Consider the following 15,924-nt stretch of genomic DNA (forward strand, 5'->3'; position numbering starts at 1 on the left):
TTAGAAGCTGGAAATGGTGTGCACATGCACTTCTTTCTCTTCTCCCCTCATCACAACCCACCTTGTCCCTTCAGATACCAAGGACTGAAGGTTTCCAGTCAGTGGAGGAAGAAGACAATGACGATGAAAAGAAGCTGTGACTCGATCTTACACTTGCAGTCATCAGATCAGACACTGACACTGTGTCTATTTTTAGATTCTAGGATAGTGGAGAGATCTGCATGTGATGAGACACCGGGCACAAGTGCGCAGGAGCCAGGGTGTGGGGGTGGGAAAAGACTGGGAAAAGATTGTGCAGGTGCCAGCTCACTAGAGGGCAAGGTTGCATACTTGTTCTGCTACAATGGACTTAAGCCAGGCGACAGAAGAAGGCTGGTGGGTGTACACAACCACATGCTTGGTGCACTAGAACGCCTGCCAGAAATTCCATGCTCAATGCAAGGAGCATGGAGGAGTTCAACACCAACTTGGCACAGATACTTGCGTAGAGCTTGGAGTCAATCTTTTCCAATATGGAATGGGTAGTCACCTACATCAGCACACCTGTGGAACCCACCATAATGCAGCGTCTGATAGCTGATGTTGCAACTTTCATTGCAGCACGAACAGCTTCCATCCAAGATCTGAGTTTCTGTGTTGTCTGAAAGAGCAGGATGTGATGGCCAATGGTAGAGGAAAGGTAAGGAGTGTGAGACTATTGGTGAATGGAGAGGTGTGGTTGAAGCTACTGGTAGCACTCATTATTTTATAATGTAGTGTCTGGGCAGAAAAGGGCTATCTACATTGTAGCCTCTCTTCCTGTTCCTTTCTTCTTCCTCATCCTCCTGCTCCTCAGCTTCTTGGCTGATAGTTGGCAGCAAGGGTTGCTCTCTCATAATGGCTAGGTTAATTGGTATACTACCACAAATCTTGAGTACGCTGCTTAGCAGTGTACTCGGGGCTCCTTCAGAGTGGCCCAAGCAACGGAAGCATTACTTAAGGATGCTAATGGCTTGCTCTATGCTGTTCCTTATGGCAGCATGACTCATTTTAGGTTTTCTGTGCATGGGTTTTGGACAGGAGTCATGAGCCATGTCATGAGTAGCTAACCTTTTATCACCCAGTACCAACTTTTGACTTGCCGTGGTGGATTAACTATAGCTAGCAAGGAGGACTGCTGCAGAATGAAGGAATCCTGACTGCTGCCAGGATAATGGGCATCCAACTGCATGAGTTGTCTGTAGCCGCACTCCAGCTGCACATTCAGAGATTGGAATCCCTTTTGATCATGAAAATGACCCAGTCCATATGAAGCGTATGCAGGACATTGTGCATGCAGTCAATAGCATCCTCCACTATAGGGAAACCTGCACTATGTGCAAACCTTCCTGTTTGATCTGCCTACTTGGCTGTGGCAAAACAAAATGAGATGAAGCTGTCTCTCTCCTTTAGAAAGCCTCAATGACCTCTCTTAAGCAGCAGTGTACTGCAAACAGCAAGATGTTGGTAATCTCTCCAACAGCAGCCTGGGACGAGCCAGATGCATAAAAGTTGAGAGCTGCAATCACCTTGACAGCCGCAAGTAATGCGGTCCTAACCCTGCTTTGAGGTTGCAGATGTGACTGCAACAGTTGACATATTTCAGTCATGACATCTTCAGTGAAGTGAAGACATCTCAAGCATTGGTCCTTGCCACTTGAAGACACAGAAGACCCTGGGTAGATAATGGTCTCCTGCTGAGAGCCCTCTCCCCGTCCTTCATCCCCCTCCTCCCTCTTCTAGCAACGTGTCCAGCTTTGCATTGGCTCTGCTTGTTCTCCCAGACATGTTAATTCCAAGAGGAAGTCCTCACAGGCCAATTTGTTAGGAAGCAACTTGTCTCAACACGAGCTTTTAAGTGAACAAAAAAAGTACTTCAGCACCAACCAGACCACTCCCTGTAAACTATTGAAACGTTAGGCAAGTATAGGAAAGCTCCAAAAACGTATACAATTGCACCAGCAGCCATGTCCAGCAATTTATGCAAGTAGTTCATGATCCTTGTAGGCAGTGCTGGTTTGTGGGGGGGAGGGGGTGTTTGGTGGAGATGCTCCTTTATGCCATTTAACAGCATGTACAGCTGTGCGAGTTTAACTCTGCGTAGGCTGGAGCGTGCTGCTCATAAATGGCACCACTGGCATCAAATCAGCGTTGCCGTGCATGCCACTGACAGTCATTAACTGCACATGTGCAAACCTCTTTACCAAGATGAGTTTCGGTGTACATCCCGTTGGAACTCCACACGCCCTACCATTTGCCAATTTCAAGTGTCGGGAGGCCCTGTAGTGCCTAAACAAAAATGGGCACTACAGACCAATTTCTCTCCCATAATCTTCCAACCACCTGCTTTTGGATTGGAGTCTGTTTAACTCCCACGTGCTTGATGTTGTTTGTTTTCCTTGGTGGGGTGATAACTGGCTTCCCAATTTCTGCATCTGCCTACCCACTGTTTGCTATCCCTGGTGGTATAGTAAGCCCAGTAGTTCACGTCTGGTGCCCACTCCCCCAACCACAACTGCTGATTGTGCCATCTGCCCACTACCACCCCAGTTAACCTGCCCCTCCCTTCTAGAAAGCTTTACTCCCAACAATCTTCCTGAATGCCGGCAAAGCATCTTTAAAGCACAAGAATGCTTAGAAGCACTTAAACTGGCTATTGTACTATACAAATGCATGGTATTAAATGATTTAAGTGCCTAAGAACCGTTACTTTAAAAAAAACTTTTTAAGCTGAAAGGCGTTTACTTTTCCCTTTAACTTATCTTTACAGTCGGCAATAACTTGATAATTGGTCATAGCGCTTTGAAAAGTAAACTGCCGGTGAAACTGGCACAAGTCGCTTAGTGGCAGGAAGCAGCAGCTGTAAAGGTAGGAAAGGAGTATTAATTCACTGGTGCCTGCTGCATTTAATTTATTAATTCATTGCTGTGCTTGCTGCTCAGTTGATGTGTTGAAGTACCCTCTGGTCTTATGAATTTATTAATTCAGTCTTGCCCACCTCGCCTATTTAATTTTAGTGCCTGCTGCTGCATTAATATTATTCATTTGCTCCTTAGCTGTGTGGCAGTGCTAATTGCTTTGTTTTCATCGTTGTTACGATCATGTGATTTGCATTGCTTTCCGTGCTCAGGTTCTTTGCTGCGATTGCAGTCTGACAAAAAAATGAGAGAGAATCTTGTTCTAATTTAAGTTCTCCAATTTGCTTTATTTTTTTGGTCGATCTTATTGCAGTATCCCTTCTGTTCACTGTTAAAGTGATCTGGCATCACATTCTTTGGGGGGGTTAGAGATGAAGCTTTCCAACCTTCACTCTGAAATAGAAATTGATGGTATCTAGCTTCTCAAATGGAAAATAAGACAGCAGCAGAGCACATCGGGAGAGAGGAGTTTAAAATGAGCGCAGGAACCACCGGCAGAGCACGTTCCCACATCTCCAACAGCACAGCATGTGATTGGAAAGAAAAATCAAGGTGTGACATCACAGGGAAGCAGGTAGGTGATGGGTTGGGTGAGACTTCGGAACTACAAACAGCACGAGAGGGGAGAGAGTGAGTGGTGAGGCACAGAGAGCTAGTCGGTGAGTATCTGGTGGGTATTTTCTTATTTTTCTTTTTTCTCTAACATTTAAGTCTGTCTACTAAGTGGATGCTAAAATACCAGTAGTCAGTAGGTGGTTACTCATTTGTTTGTTCTACGTATAACCATTTTATTGTGTTTTATTTAACTTCAAATTTTAGTGCAGTAATTAAGTAATTCAAGGCATGGCAGGGCTGCTCATACCCATCAAATGCACATCCTGTGCCCTGTGTGGACTCCAGGACCCTACCCATGTCCTGGCAACTACATGTGCAGAAAGTGCCACCAAATGCAAAAACTCGAGCGCTGAATCTTGGAACCCGAGGAGTAGCTGGTGTCACTGAGGTGCATTCGCAAGGATGAGAGATACGTGGATAGTACATTTCAGGAAGTGGTCACCCCGCAGCTTAAGAGAGCGCAGGCAGAGAGGGACTGAGTGGCTGCCAGACAGACAAGAAGGACAAGGCAGATGGTGCAGGAGTTCTCGGAGGGCATCCCACTTTCTAACCAGTATTCAGTTCTGAGTACCGATGGGAGAGAGGTTCCTCTGGAGAGTGCAGCGAGAGTCATGACCGGAGCACCACTGGTGGCTCAGCTGTGCAGGGAGGGAGGAGAAAAGACAGGAGAGCAGTAGTGGTAGGGGATTCTGTAGTTAGGGGACTGGACAGGCGTTTCTGGTCGCAGATGTGATTCCAGAATGGTATGTTGCCTCCTTGGTGCAAGGGTCATGGATATCACCAAGTAGCTGCAGAGTATTCTGGAGGGTGAGGATGCACAGCCAGAGGTCATGGTCCGCATTGGTACCAACGATATAGGTAGAAAAAGGGATGAAGTCCTGCAAGCTGAGTTAATTGAGTTAGGAAAAAGATCAGCAAGTAGGACCTCAAAGGTAGTAATCTCTGGATTACTTCTAAGGTATAAAAATAAGAGAATACACCAGATGAATGTGTGGCTGGAGAGATGATGCAGAAGGAAGGGCTTCAGATTTCTGGGTTGAGATTTCTGGGGCATTGAGACCAGTTCTGGGGAAGGTGAGACCTGTACAAGCCAGACGGCCAACACCTGAACAAGACCGGGACAAGTATCCTTGCAGGAAGGTTTGCTGGTGCTGTTGGGGATGGTTTAAATTAGATTGGCGGTGGATGGTGACCTGAGTGCAGTTTCAGATAGGACAAATTCAGAGCAGGGAACGGGAGACAGAAAATGAGCAAGTAACTCTGAAAGACAGAAGAAGCAAAGATTAAAAAATGTTCAGAACAAGAATTTGGCAGTTAAAAAAAGGAATTTATTTAAATGCAAGAAGAATAGCAAATAAAGCTGATGAGCTGAGTGCATAGATAGACACATGGCAGCATGATATCATTGCTATAATGGAAATTTGGCTTAAAGAGGAGCAAAAATGACAGCTCAACATCCCTTGATCTAGAGTTTTTGGGCAAGATAGGGGGATAAAAAGGAGGGGGTGTCGCATTATTGGTTAAAGAATCAATTACAGCTGTGAGGCTATATGGGTTGAGCTCCGAAATAAAAAAGGGGCAGCCCCACTACTAGGAGTATACTATAGATCCCCAAATATCCTCACTAGATACAGGCGAGGTACCAGAGGATTGGAGGTCTGCGCACTTTGTACCATTGTTTAAAAAGGGTGCGAGGGATAGGCCGGTCTGTCTGACCTCGGCGGTTGGAATATTATTAGAATCAATTCTGAGAGATCGGATAAACAATCACTTACAAAGCCACGGATTAATCAGAGATAGCATGAATTTGTAAAGGGAAGGTTGTGTCTTGCCAACTTAATTGAATTTTTTTGAGGCAGTAACTAGAAGGATTGATGAGCGTAGTGCAGTGGATGTTGTTTGCGTGGATTTTAGTAAGGCATTTGACAAGGCCCCACATGGTAGACTGGTTAGAAAAGTCAAAATTAGCTCAGTGATAGGAAACAAAGGGTAATGGTCAACGGATGTTTTTGTGAATGGAAAGCCATTTCCAGTGGCGTTCCACAGGGCTCAGTGTTGGGTCCCTTGCTGTTTGTGGTATATGTTAATGATTTGAACTTAAATGTGGGAGGCATGATTGGGAAATTTGCCAATGACACAAAAATTGACCATGTAGTTGATAGTGAAGAGGATAGCCGTAGACTCCAGAATGATGTCAATGGTTTGGTTGAGTGGGTGGGAAAGTGGCAAATGGAATTCAATCTGGAGAAATGTGAGGTAATGCATTTGGGAGGGCAAGCAAAGCAAGGAAATACACAATAAAAGGGAGGATATTGAGAGGGGTAGAGGAAGTGAGAGACCTTGGAGTGCGTGGCCACAGGTCCCTGAAGGTGGCAGGATAGGTAGATAGAGTGGTGAAGAAGGCATATGGAATGCTTTCTTTTATTGGCCGAGGTACTGAATACAAAAGCACGGATGTAATGCTGGAACTGTATAAAACACTGGTTAGGCCACAACTGGAGTATTGTGTGCAATTGTGGTCACCACATTGCGAGAAGGATATAATTGCTCTGGGGAGAGTACAGAGGAGATTTACAAAAATGTTGCCAGAGCTGGAAAATTGCAGCTATGAGGAAAGCTTGGATCGGCTAAGGTTGTTTTCCTTCGAACAGAGGAGGCTGAGGGGTGACTTAACTGAGGTGTACAAAATTATGAAGGGCCTAGATAGAGTAGACAGGAAGGACCTGTTTCCCCAGTGGAGAGGTCAGTTACCAGGGGGCACAGATTTGAGGTGATTGGTAGAAGTATTAGAGGCAAAACGTTTTTTACCTAGAAGGTGGGTGTGTCTGGAATTTGCTGCCCGGATCAGTGGTGGAGACAAAAACCCTCAACTCATTTAAAAGGTACCTGGACCTGCACCTGAAGTGCTGTAACCTGTAAGGCTATAGACCAGGTGCTGGAAGGCGGGATTGGAATGGGCGGCAGCTTTTTCAGTCACGCAGACACGATGGGCTGAATGGCCTCCTTCTATGCTGTAACATTTCTATGGTTCTAAATAATTTGCAAAAAATCCTGTATTAATTTAACATTCTTTCACTGATTTTCATTTCTCAGTACTGCAAGAGCTGGATTAGCCTGACCTTGCAGGTTGTAGGTTAGATATTTCCAATTTGAGCATCACAACTTGCTTAAAACACCCTGAAACGATTGTCAGGACTCCTTTGATTTAAATAGCTGATTCAGTATTTAATGCATCCATTCAATAATTCAATTTAAAAAGGAGTTTTCAGTCATATGCATAACTGGACAGTCTCACAGAACTGTTTGTTTGAATTATGTAGCTTAGTTCCTTTCCTAAGCTTGTTAACTCGGAAACAAAGCTCTCAACATTTGTCTTATTTTAGGCTGGTCAAGGTTTGCAGCTGTTTTTTATAGGAAAAAATCCTTCTGCATTATCTCTGGATTAGAGAGGCAACTACCACAACTCTGTTTATTCCACAACACTTATATCATGATAATAGGCTCACAATTGCACTATATAATCGCCTCTCCTTTATCAAACAACATTATATGCAAAAATGCTCACATTCATTTTAACTTGAGCCTGAAAATATAACTAGACTACCACTCTTAACAAAAATGCTACTTAAGTTATTCAATCGCTGTAAATCAGCAGAACTCTTTATGTACATTATATGATATTAAAAGGTGTATCCTCGAACTCACTGTAAGCAATGCTATGAGCTGTCTGCTAAAATACAGGTGTATGTTTCTGCTTGTCAAGCCTGTTTCCTGGTTTTGAAAAGCATTTGTGATACTTCATGTTGCCTGTTCTGTAACATCTGACATAATGCCTGCTTTTATGTGTAATGGATATAGCAGTTCAGTCCCGTATGCTGCCCAGCTTTACGCATTATGCAGTCATCGAATTTTACAGCACCAAAGGAGACTGTACAGCCCATTCTGCCAGCTCTCATTTCCCCTTTGTCCTCTCATCCTTGCTGTCATCTCAGTGAAATCTCTCTTCCCATCTTCGCCATGGGCTTGAGGTCTTTTCTAAATTAAAGATGCCCAAAACTGGAGGCCATCATCATAACTGTAGCCTAACCATTTCAAAGTGGTGGGTCTCCAATCAAAAATTATATAAAAATCTTTCAGACCAGCATTATTTTTTTGAACTGAAAGTACTCTCCATACACTTTGCATTTTAATTAAGAATTATAACTAGAAACACTCTTTGGTTTTAAAATCTTAGATTTAGCAGCACAAGTCATTCTGGAAAGGTTTCTGTCAAGCAAAGGATTTGTATGTTTCACAGCTTTTGTCATTTGCTTTTTTGATGCTGCTGAATCCTGGGGGTTTGGGACCATTTTAGTGCTGATTTTGTTGTGGGCTGTGATGCCACAATCACCTCCATAATCTAAGTATGACACTTAAATGTTCACATAGTCAGTGACAGCAAGTTGTTTAGCTATTATTTTTTCCTTGCCCGGTGGTGTTAACCTTGACTCAATGGGAATCTTCTGACCTCTGAGTTAGTGGCTGTAGTATCGCGCCCCACTCCAGACATTTGACCACAAAACCTGACCAACACTCCCGTGCAGTATCAAGGGAGTGTTGCATATTGGAGGTGCCATCTTTTGGCTGAGATGCTAAAATGAGGCTCTGTCTGCTTTCTTAGGTGGGCGTAGGTGGTGTCCCATGAAGAGCAGGGGAGCTCTCCCCTAGTGACCGGGCCAATATTTATCCCTCAACAAACAACACTAAAAAGATTAGTCATTTTTACATTGCTATTTGTGGGATCTTGCTGTGTACAAATTGGCTGCTGCATTTCCTACATTACAACAAAGCTCTTTGCGACATCCCGAGGTCTAGATAGGCACTATATAATGCAGGTCTTTTCTTCTCAACTGAAGCTCACTTTCGTACCACCCCAGCTATAACCATCCACTCAGCACAGGACTTCCTGGCCTACACTATGTACATTGCTGCCTTAGATATAGGAGGGCTTCTGATCATTCTGTTTTTTGACCTTACTTTGCTTTGCAGCAATATAAAGAAAAAGGAGAATGGAACAAGGTGGGAATGTTATTTCAGAAGTTACATTGGAACAATGATGCGAAGAGCGAACTCCACAAGATTGCCACATACATTGCTGTTACGCTCGTAAAAAACAAGGATAATGGAGCTGCAGTCCCCTTCTGCGAATTTGCAAAAGCAGGTGTGGTTCATTTGATAAACGTCAGCATGAAAGTATTGGATGCTCTTAGTTACTGGCTTGAGAATTGTTCTGAAATGTTTTTTGCTGCCAGACTTCTGGCCACTACCAAAGCAACATCACTGCAGTTTTTTTGTGACCATTTCTTTTCTACAATGTCTGAGAATTTTACTGTAGTTTTTAAGTGACAGAGATATTGCAAAATTATTGACGTCTTGAATTGTTTGTTTATCTTCCACATGTATTTGGATAGTCATCCTAAAACATTAATGGTTGCCAGATCCCTTGTAGTTTTGAGAGCTGCATCATTCACTGATTTCATGTTCGGTGTTGCTGAAGGCAGCGACTCCTCATTGAGGTACAACTCCCTGGCACCCTGGTTATTTGGCCCAAGTGCCATTCCTCATATTGTCAGTGTAAGAGTACTCTAAAGTAAGAGGTGGGTTGCAGCCAAGTCCTCAGCTAATGCCCGCAAATGCATAGATGCGATCGTTGGACAGCGATTAAAAGCAGCAAACCTGGCTAAGTTTTCACTCCCTAACTTGGGGATACCAAGAACACATAATGCCACTACTGCAACCCGGCTTCGAGTTTTTGCTTGGTGCTCTCATGCTTGCTCTGTGTGTGTCGGTGATCTTTCTCCTCTTGTTTTGCTCTCTCTCCCTCCCCCCCCACCCCCCCCGTGTGTGTGTGTCTCTCTCTCTCTCGTTCTGACCAGGTGAGGAAGAGGTCTGAGGATCGCCATTTGCCCCTTTTCTGGTTTGACTGCAACAGGGTTTATCTTTTCAACGCAGTGATTTGACTTACTACCTCAGTGAGCACTTGCTCCTTCTCTAATTATAATTGTAAATGAACCAATCAGACAGGTTTTCTTGAGTTTAAACAAGAAAGATGTAAGTTTATTCACCTTATCACTGAACTGGTAAAAATTACTAAAATACATGACACATCCACGCTCACATTCATATGAGAGACACACACACACAAACAGATACAGATTGGGGAGGTTTAATAAAAATGGAATTTAAATATGGAAGTATAGTCCCAGTGTCCTCAGGTGAAATTGAAGTCTTGAACTCCTTGCTGGGCCACGAGCATGTTTCTGGCTTGCTTCTCTGGTTCTGGAAGGCCAAAGAGAGACTTTATCTGTCCTCCTTGATGATGGCACAGTGGCACAGTGGTTAGCACCGCAGCCTCACAGCTCCAGCGACCCGGGTTCAATTCTGGGTACTGCCTGTGTGGAGTTTGCAAGTTCTCCCTGTATCTGTGTGGGTTTCCTCCGGGTGCTCTGGTTTCCTCCCACATGCCAAAGACTTGCAGGTTGATAGGTAAATTGGCCATTAGAAATTGCCCCTAGTATAGGTAGGTGGTAGGGAAATATAGGGACAGGTGGGGATGTGGTAGGAATATGGAATTAGTGTAGGATTAGTATAAATGGGTGGTTGATGGTCGGCACAGACTCGGTGGGCCGAAGGGCCTGTTTCAGTGCTGTATCTCTAAACTAAATTTATGTCCGTCGGGATCTGTAGATTAGAAGTTTAGCTGCAGCCGAGGCCTTCCTGGGACTTTGCTGGAGAGAGGAGAGATGTTCCTCCTTGAATTTCAGTTTCTGTCTGCTTTCAGAGGCACAATTCACAAACTGAGTCACACAGGCAAACATGTCATGTGACCACCTTTGAAACAGAAGTTTCTGGAAGGTTTTTTGAAATTCAAATTTCTCCTCTCAAGCTGTGCAAACAGCAAACATACTTTGTTTGTGGGGAGGGGGGGTGGTGGGATTGTCTCTTTCAAAGTCAATGGGTGTCGAAGGCCTTTGATGACCAACGTTGAAAAAACCATTCTAGTTAATTGAATTAGGGAGCACCCCCATTGTTCCAGTTAGACTGGGCAATTACCTCTGTCTCCCAGCCGGCCTTTAGCTTCTCATTTGCAAATTGTGCGCGGCCATCTTTAGCTGTTCTGTTGTGCTTTTTAAAAGAAATTTGTTGTAATGTTCAGTAAAAAACAAGTCTCAGGCAGAGTTCCATATGACAAAATTAATATTTTCTATCTCTCTCTGTTTATCTCTGCCTCCATATATCTGTGCAGCCTTTTGTTTGCCACTGTCTTTCTCTCCTTATGTCACTTGGTGCGTTGCACTCATCTTTGTTTCCACCATTTCACACTCATTTGTATCTCCATTTCAGTCTTGCATGTGTTCTTTTGTTTCATAACCAGGAATGTTACGGGGAACATTAATTGAGTGGAGCCAAGGAGGGTGTTAAATGGGGAAGGGAGGTGTGGCAAAGGATTGGGGTGGGGAACACCAGCAGTGAAAAGTATTGTGGCTGGTATAGGATGTGGGGCCAAAGATTTGGGTCAGGAATAGTAGTAGTTTGGGACAACAAACTGGAATGGTGCAGGGATGATGAGATATGGGATGCAGAAGAAACTATAAAGTGGTGTAGAGGTAGGATTTGCTCAGGCTCCCTCTTGAATTTATTAAAGGCCTTTATTTAGCTTGCTTTTTTTCTAGGGAGGTGGACAGCACCTGCCAGACAATATTTATTGCCCACAGCTGTCTAGCATGTAATGTGGGACTATGAACATACAAATTAGGAGCAGAAGTAGGCCATTCGGCCCCTCGAGCCTGCTCCACCATTCAATAAGATCACGGCTGATCTGTTTGTGTTTCGAATTCCACGCTCCCATTTACCCCCGATTTAAATAAGCTTTGCGTTGGCCAGGAATTGAACCCAGGCCTCCTGGACTGGCGTCACAGCTCTCCCAGACCCAGGTAGGAGTGTTAGTAACCAGTTGGGGTTTCATGATTTTCTGGCAGATTTCTTGGTCATTTTTGGATGCTAGCTCACCACAAATAACCAGATTTATTGAATTCAGTTTCAGAAGTTGCCGTGGTGGCATTTGCACGTGCAAACTCTGGATTGCTAGTCCAGTACCTTAACTGCAAAGCTGCCATACCCATTAGCTAACCAAAGGTGTTCAATAACAGTGTCTTTCTCAATATCATGTGGAAATCTTTAAGAGAATCACTCCCCTGCATTTCAACAACAATTTCCTGGTTAAGAATGTAAAATGACCGTTGAAATGCCATTTGCAGCAGGTAGGGGGAGAATAAAAAGCACTAAAATGGGGTAGCTGATTGACTGGAGTGATGAGACACCGCAGTGTACAGGTGGTGGGAAGTTTGCAGATACATTGTGATGCGCAAATTACTTTGAAAGTTTCAAATTATGAATGTTGACAAAAATGACTGGACCAGGGAGTTGTAGGGGTGGTGGTGGTATGCAGTTAGTAATAAAATGAGTGCAGAATGAATTATTCGAACACAGAAAGTGTAATTTACATTTTGTGCGTTGTGCTTTGTGTTTCAGGTTGCCAAAAGCCACACATCAATGGTATGGCCAAGAAATTTCTTGTTCGGATTGGAATCTCTGTGATGGTTGCATACTATAAAAGTGAGCAGTGGAAAAAGGTATGTCAAGGCCCGTTTAGCTGAGTGATAGAGTGAATTCCATTTATTTTCAGAAGATACCAATTAATTTTATTTGTGTCTTCACCCTTGCTGTTTCCTTTTTGTCATTTTCAACACCAAAGAACATTCAAAGCTCTTGTTACCTTGGTGAGGGCTTGAAATTTTTGTATCCACACTTTATAGTTCACGGGACTGGTTGATGTGGTGTTGCCAAATAGCTTTGTGCATTATTTTAATGAAGTTATTTACCTGCTGCCTAATCCAGATTACTGCTGGAATGTCACCAGTCACTGTTTTAATTGACTTAATTTACAATTTTTACTTATTGAGAAGCTAAAGTCAAAGGCCAGGACACAGTGCAGGATAACAGCATGTTTGGAATGAGCTGAGCTGAATCAGGAGCTGGTGGTTAGATGATGCCAACCTAGGGTTTTAAAAGACTGTAGGAGGAAAAGACTGGAAAGCGAGAAGGTTGACTTTTCAGCACTCAAAGAATTACAGTAGGAGTTTGTGTGATGGGTTTTAATTTCGATGTAGTAGGGATGATATAGGAAGGATGCACACTGTAGGAGAGTGTATTGGACTGCATGTTTGGAGCTGAGAGGGAAGTTCACAAGCTGTGAGCATAGTTGGATCCACTTTAAAAAAAAAAAAATGACAGTGGTTGTGATCAAGTGAGAGATTGAAGGCTGGAGGTGAGCAAAGCATTGATCATCCGGTAAAGGGCTTTTTCTTGTTCCCCGTCCAGATGAGGGGTATCTTCCAATATGTGTGCAGTACTGAAGGGGTTATAAAAATCTGGCATGCAGGAGGAAAGGGAATTTTTTGAGGAAAACTGGCAATGGACAAGATGTGTGATCTCTGTTTGAGACCAAAGCTGATGGTGAGCTGAAGAATAGTAGTAGCTGAAGTAGGGCTAAAATTGGAGTTATCAATGTTGGGATAAATTATTCAATTTCAAGGATTGAAAGAAACCAGGTTTTCAATCCTCCTTAAAGAGCATGTAGGAGAATTAAAGGTAATGTTCAGCCGTCGCACTGCAAGAAGATTAGTGAGTGAATGTCACAGTCATTATTTACGGCACAGAAGGACGTCATTCGACCCATCGAGTCCATGCCGGCTTTCCACAAAGGTATCCTGTCAGTCCCACTCCCCCGCTCGATCCTCGTAGCCCTGCAAGTCTGTTTCTCTCGAGTGGCAATCCAACTTCCTCTTGAAGTCAGTAATCGTTTCTGCTTCCACCAAGCATGTGGGCAGAGTGTTCCAGGTCATTACCACCTGCTGCGTTTTAAAAAAAAAAAAGTTCTTCCTCATATTCCCCCTGCATTTTTTTGCCCCAAACTTTCAATCTGTGTCCGCTAGTCCTTGTACCATTTGTTAATGGGAACAGTTTTTCCTTGTCTAACTTATCTAAGCCTGTCATAATCTTGCACACTTCTATGAAATCTCCCCTCAATCTCTTTTTGTTATAAGGAGAACAAACACAGCTTTTCCAACCTAACCTTGTTACTAAAATCCCCCATCCTGGTAAATCTCCTCTGCATCTTCTCAAGGACCCTCGCATCCTTCCTGAAGTGTAGTGACCAGAACTGGACGCAGTACTCCAGTTGGGGCCTAACCAGAGCTTTATAAAGGTTCAGCATAACCTTCCTGCTTTTGTACTCAATGCCTTCATTTATGAAGCTCAAGATCCCATATGCTTTGCTAACCAGTCTCTCAATACGTCCTGTCACCTTCAAAGATCGATGCATGTGCACCCTCAGGTCCGTCTGTTCCTGCACACTCTTTAGAACTGTGCCACTAAGTACATGTTGCCTCTCCCCATTCCTTCTGCCAAAATGCATCACCTCACTTGTCAGCATTAAATTCCATCTGCCATTTGTCTGCCCATTCTGCTAACCTATCTATGTCCTGTTGCAGGTGGTTCATATTATCCTCACCGTTGGTCGCACCTCTAAGTTTGGTGTCATCAGCAAATTTTGAGAGTCTACTCTGTATTCCAAGATGCACGTCATTTATGTAATAAAAAAAAAAGCAGTGGTCCTTGCACTGAGCCTTGGGAAACACCACTGTCTATCATCCTCCAGTCTGAAAAGCAACCATTTACTACAACTCGCTATTTTGTGTCCTTATGCCAATTTTTAAAAATCTAATTGGACACTGACCCTCCTATTCCATGAGCCTCAGTTTTGTTAACCAGTCTTTTATGTGGTACCTTACATGGATTTTAAGAAAGTGTTTGATAAGCAACATCCACTGCATTCCCTTCATCAGCCTTCTCTGTTACTTGAGCAAGAAACTCAATTAGATTAGTCAAGCATGATCTGTCACTTACAAATCCGTGCTGGCTGTCCTTAATTAACTCGAACCTCTCAAGTGTCTGTTGATATTTTCCCTGATTGATGTTTCTAAAAGCTTGCCCACCACTGATATTAAACTAGCTTGTAGTTGCTAGGACTGTCCTTGCACCCTTTCTTGAATATGTGCCACATTTGTTTTTGGATTTTTACATTTATATATTGCTTTACACAACCTCAGAACATTCCACAGTGTTTCTTAAGCAATGAAGTGCTTTTTCTTTTGTGTGTAGTTACTGTTGTAATGTAACAGTCAATTTGTGCACAGCAAAGTCCCACAAACAGCAGTGTAATAAATAACAATCTATTTTAGTTTGGCGATTGAAAAAGTCTTGCCGGAGAACTCCTTTCCTCCTCTTCAAAGAGTGCCATGGATGTTTTTACATCGACTAGATGTCGGGGCCTTGGTCTAACATCACTTCCGAAAGGCAGCATCTTTAATAGTGCAGCAATCCTTCCGTATTGCATTGAAGTCAGTTTAGATTGTGTGCTCAAGTTTCTAGAGTGGGGCATGAACCCATGACCTACTGACTCTGAGGCGAGAATGCTACCCACTGCCTCAAGGCTGACTCTATAAATATTCTTGGATCTATCAGATCCTTCCTGCAGGCAAGGCGGCAATCCGGAATATGTCTTTACCTGCCCAATATCCATCGAAAGCCAAGGAATGAAACAAAGTCCTCATTCGTGTATTTTGGCCACTAGTTATATCATCAATAGTCAAGTAATCTTCCTCATTTTGGAAGACTGTATAATAAAAACTTTACCAGATCTTGGATTAGTCTATAAACTGCTACCACAGATTTATTAAATGGACAAGTGACCAAAAACAATGACGCACTTAGGAATTGCAGGAGTTGTAGACTCAAATATCCCTTGAGAAATACAATGGTAACAGTCTGCTAAACTGCAGTGTAAGCTGGAATGGACCCAAGGTCCATGAATGCTAACCTTTACATGATGGATAGTAATCAACAGTCCAAAGAGTCTCTGTGGTCTATCAGCGCCTTGGGTGGCTTCAGACAGGCTATACAATTTACAGTTTGAAAAATACATTTAGAAAAAATTTTCTGGAATTGAAGCAGATTTTAATTTGTCTGAAACTCTGAGCTACCAATCAAATAACCATCAAACAATCTGTAAGGTACGCTTGTAACTGAATTAATTGCCTTGAACCTTCTTACTTGGTTATCTTGGCCAGGCACAAGGATATTCTGGAGCTGTTGCATCAAGACAGGCTAGACTGTTTTCTGTGAATGCACCTGGTTTTCAATCAGACGCATACTGTGATAAATAAACTAACAGTATGACATAATAGAGACCATTATGCTTCATTTATGTCAC

At 43.2% G+C, this 15,924-nt stretch overlaps 1 protein-coding gene across 1 annotated transcript in view; it reads left to right on the forward strand.

Moving 5' to 3' along the window:
* The window catches only part of topaz1 (testis and ovary specific TOPAZ 1), a 74,622-nt gene that overhangs the window by 42,490 nt on the left and 16,208 nt on the right, over positions 1 to 15,924 (forward strand). The window contains exons 15-16 of the mRNA XM_068032579.1: positions 8,580 to 8,751; positions 12,123 to 12,223. Coding sequence (XP_067888680.1) covers positions 8,580 to 8,751; positions 12,123 to 12,223 — 273 coding nt within the window. The remainder of the gene's footprint in view (positions 1 to 8,579; positions 8,752 to 12,122; positions 12,224 to 15,924) is intronic.

Source organism: Heterodontus francisci, chromosome 5 (assembly GCF_036365525.1).
Source record: "Heterodontus francisci isolate sHetFra1 chromosome 5, sHetFra1.hap1, whole genome shotgun sequence".
Classification (NCBI taxonomy): Eukaryota; Metazoa; Chordata; class Chondrichthyes; order Heterodontiformes; family Heterodontidae; genus Heterodontus; species Heterodontus francisci.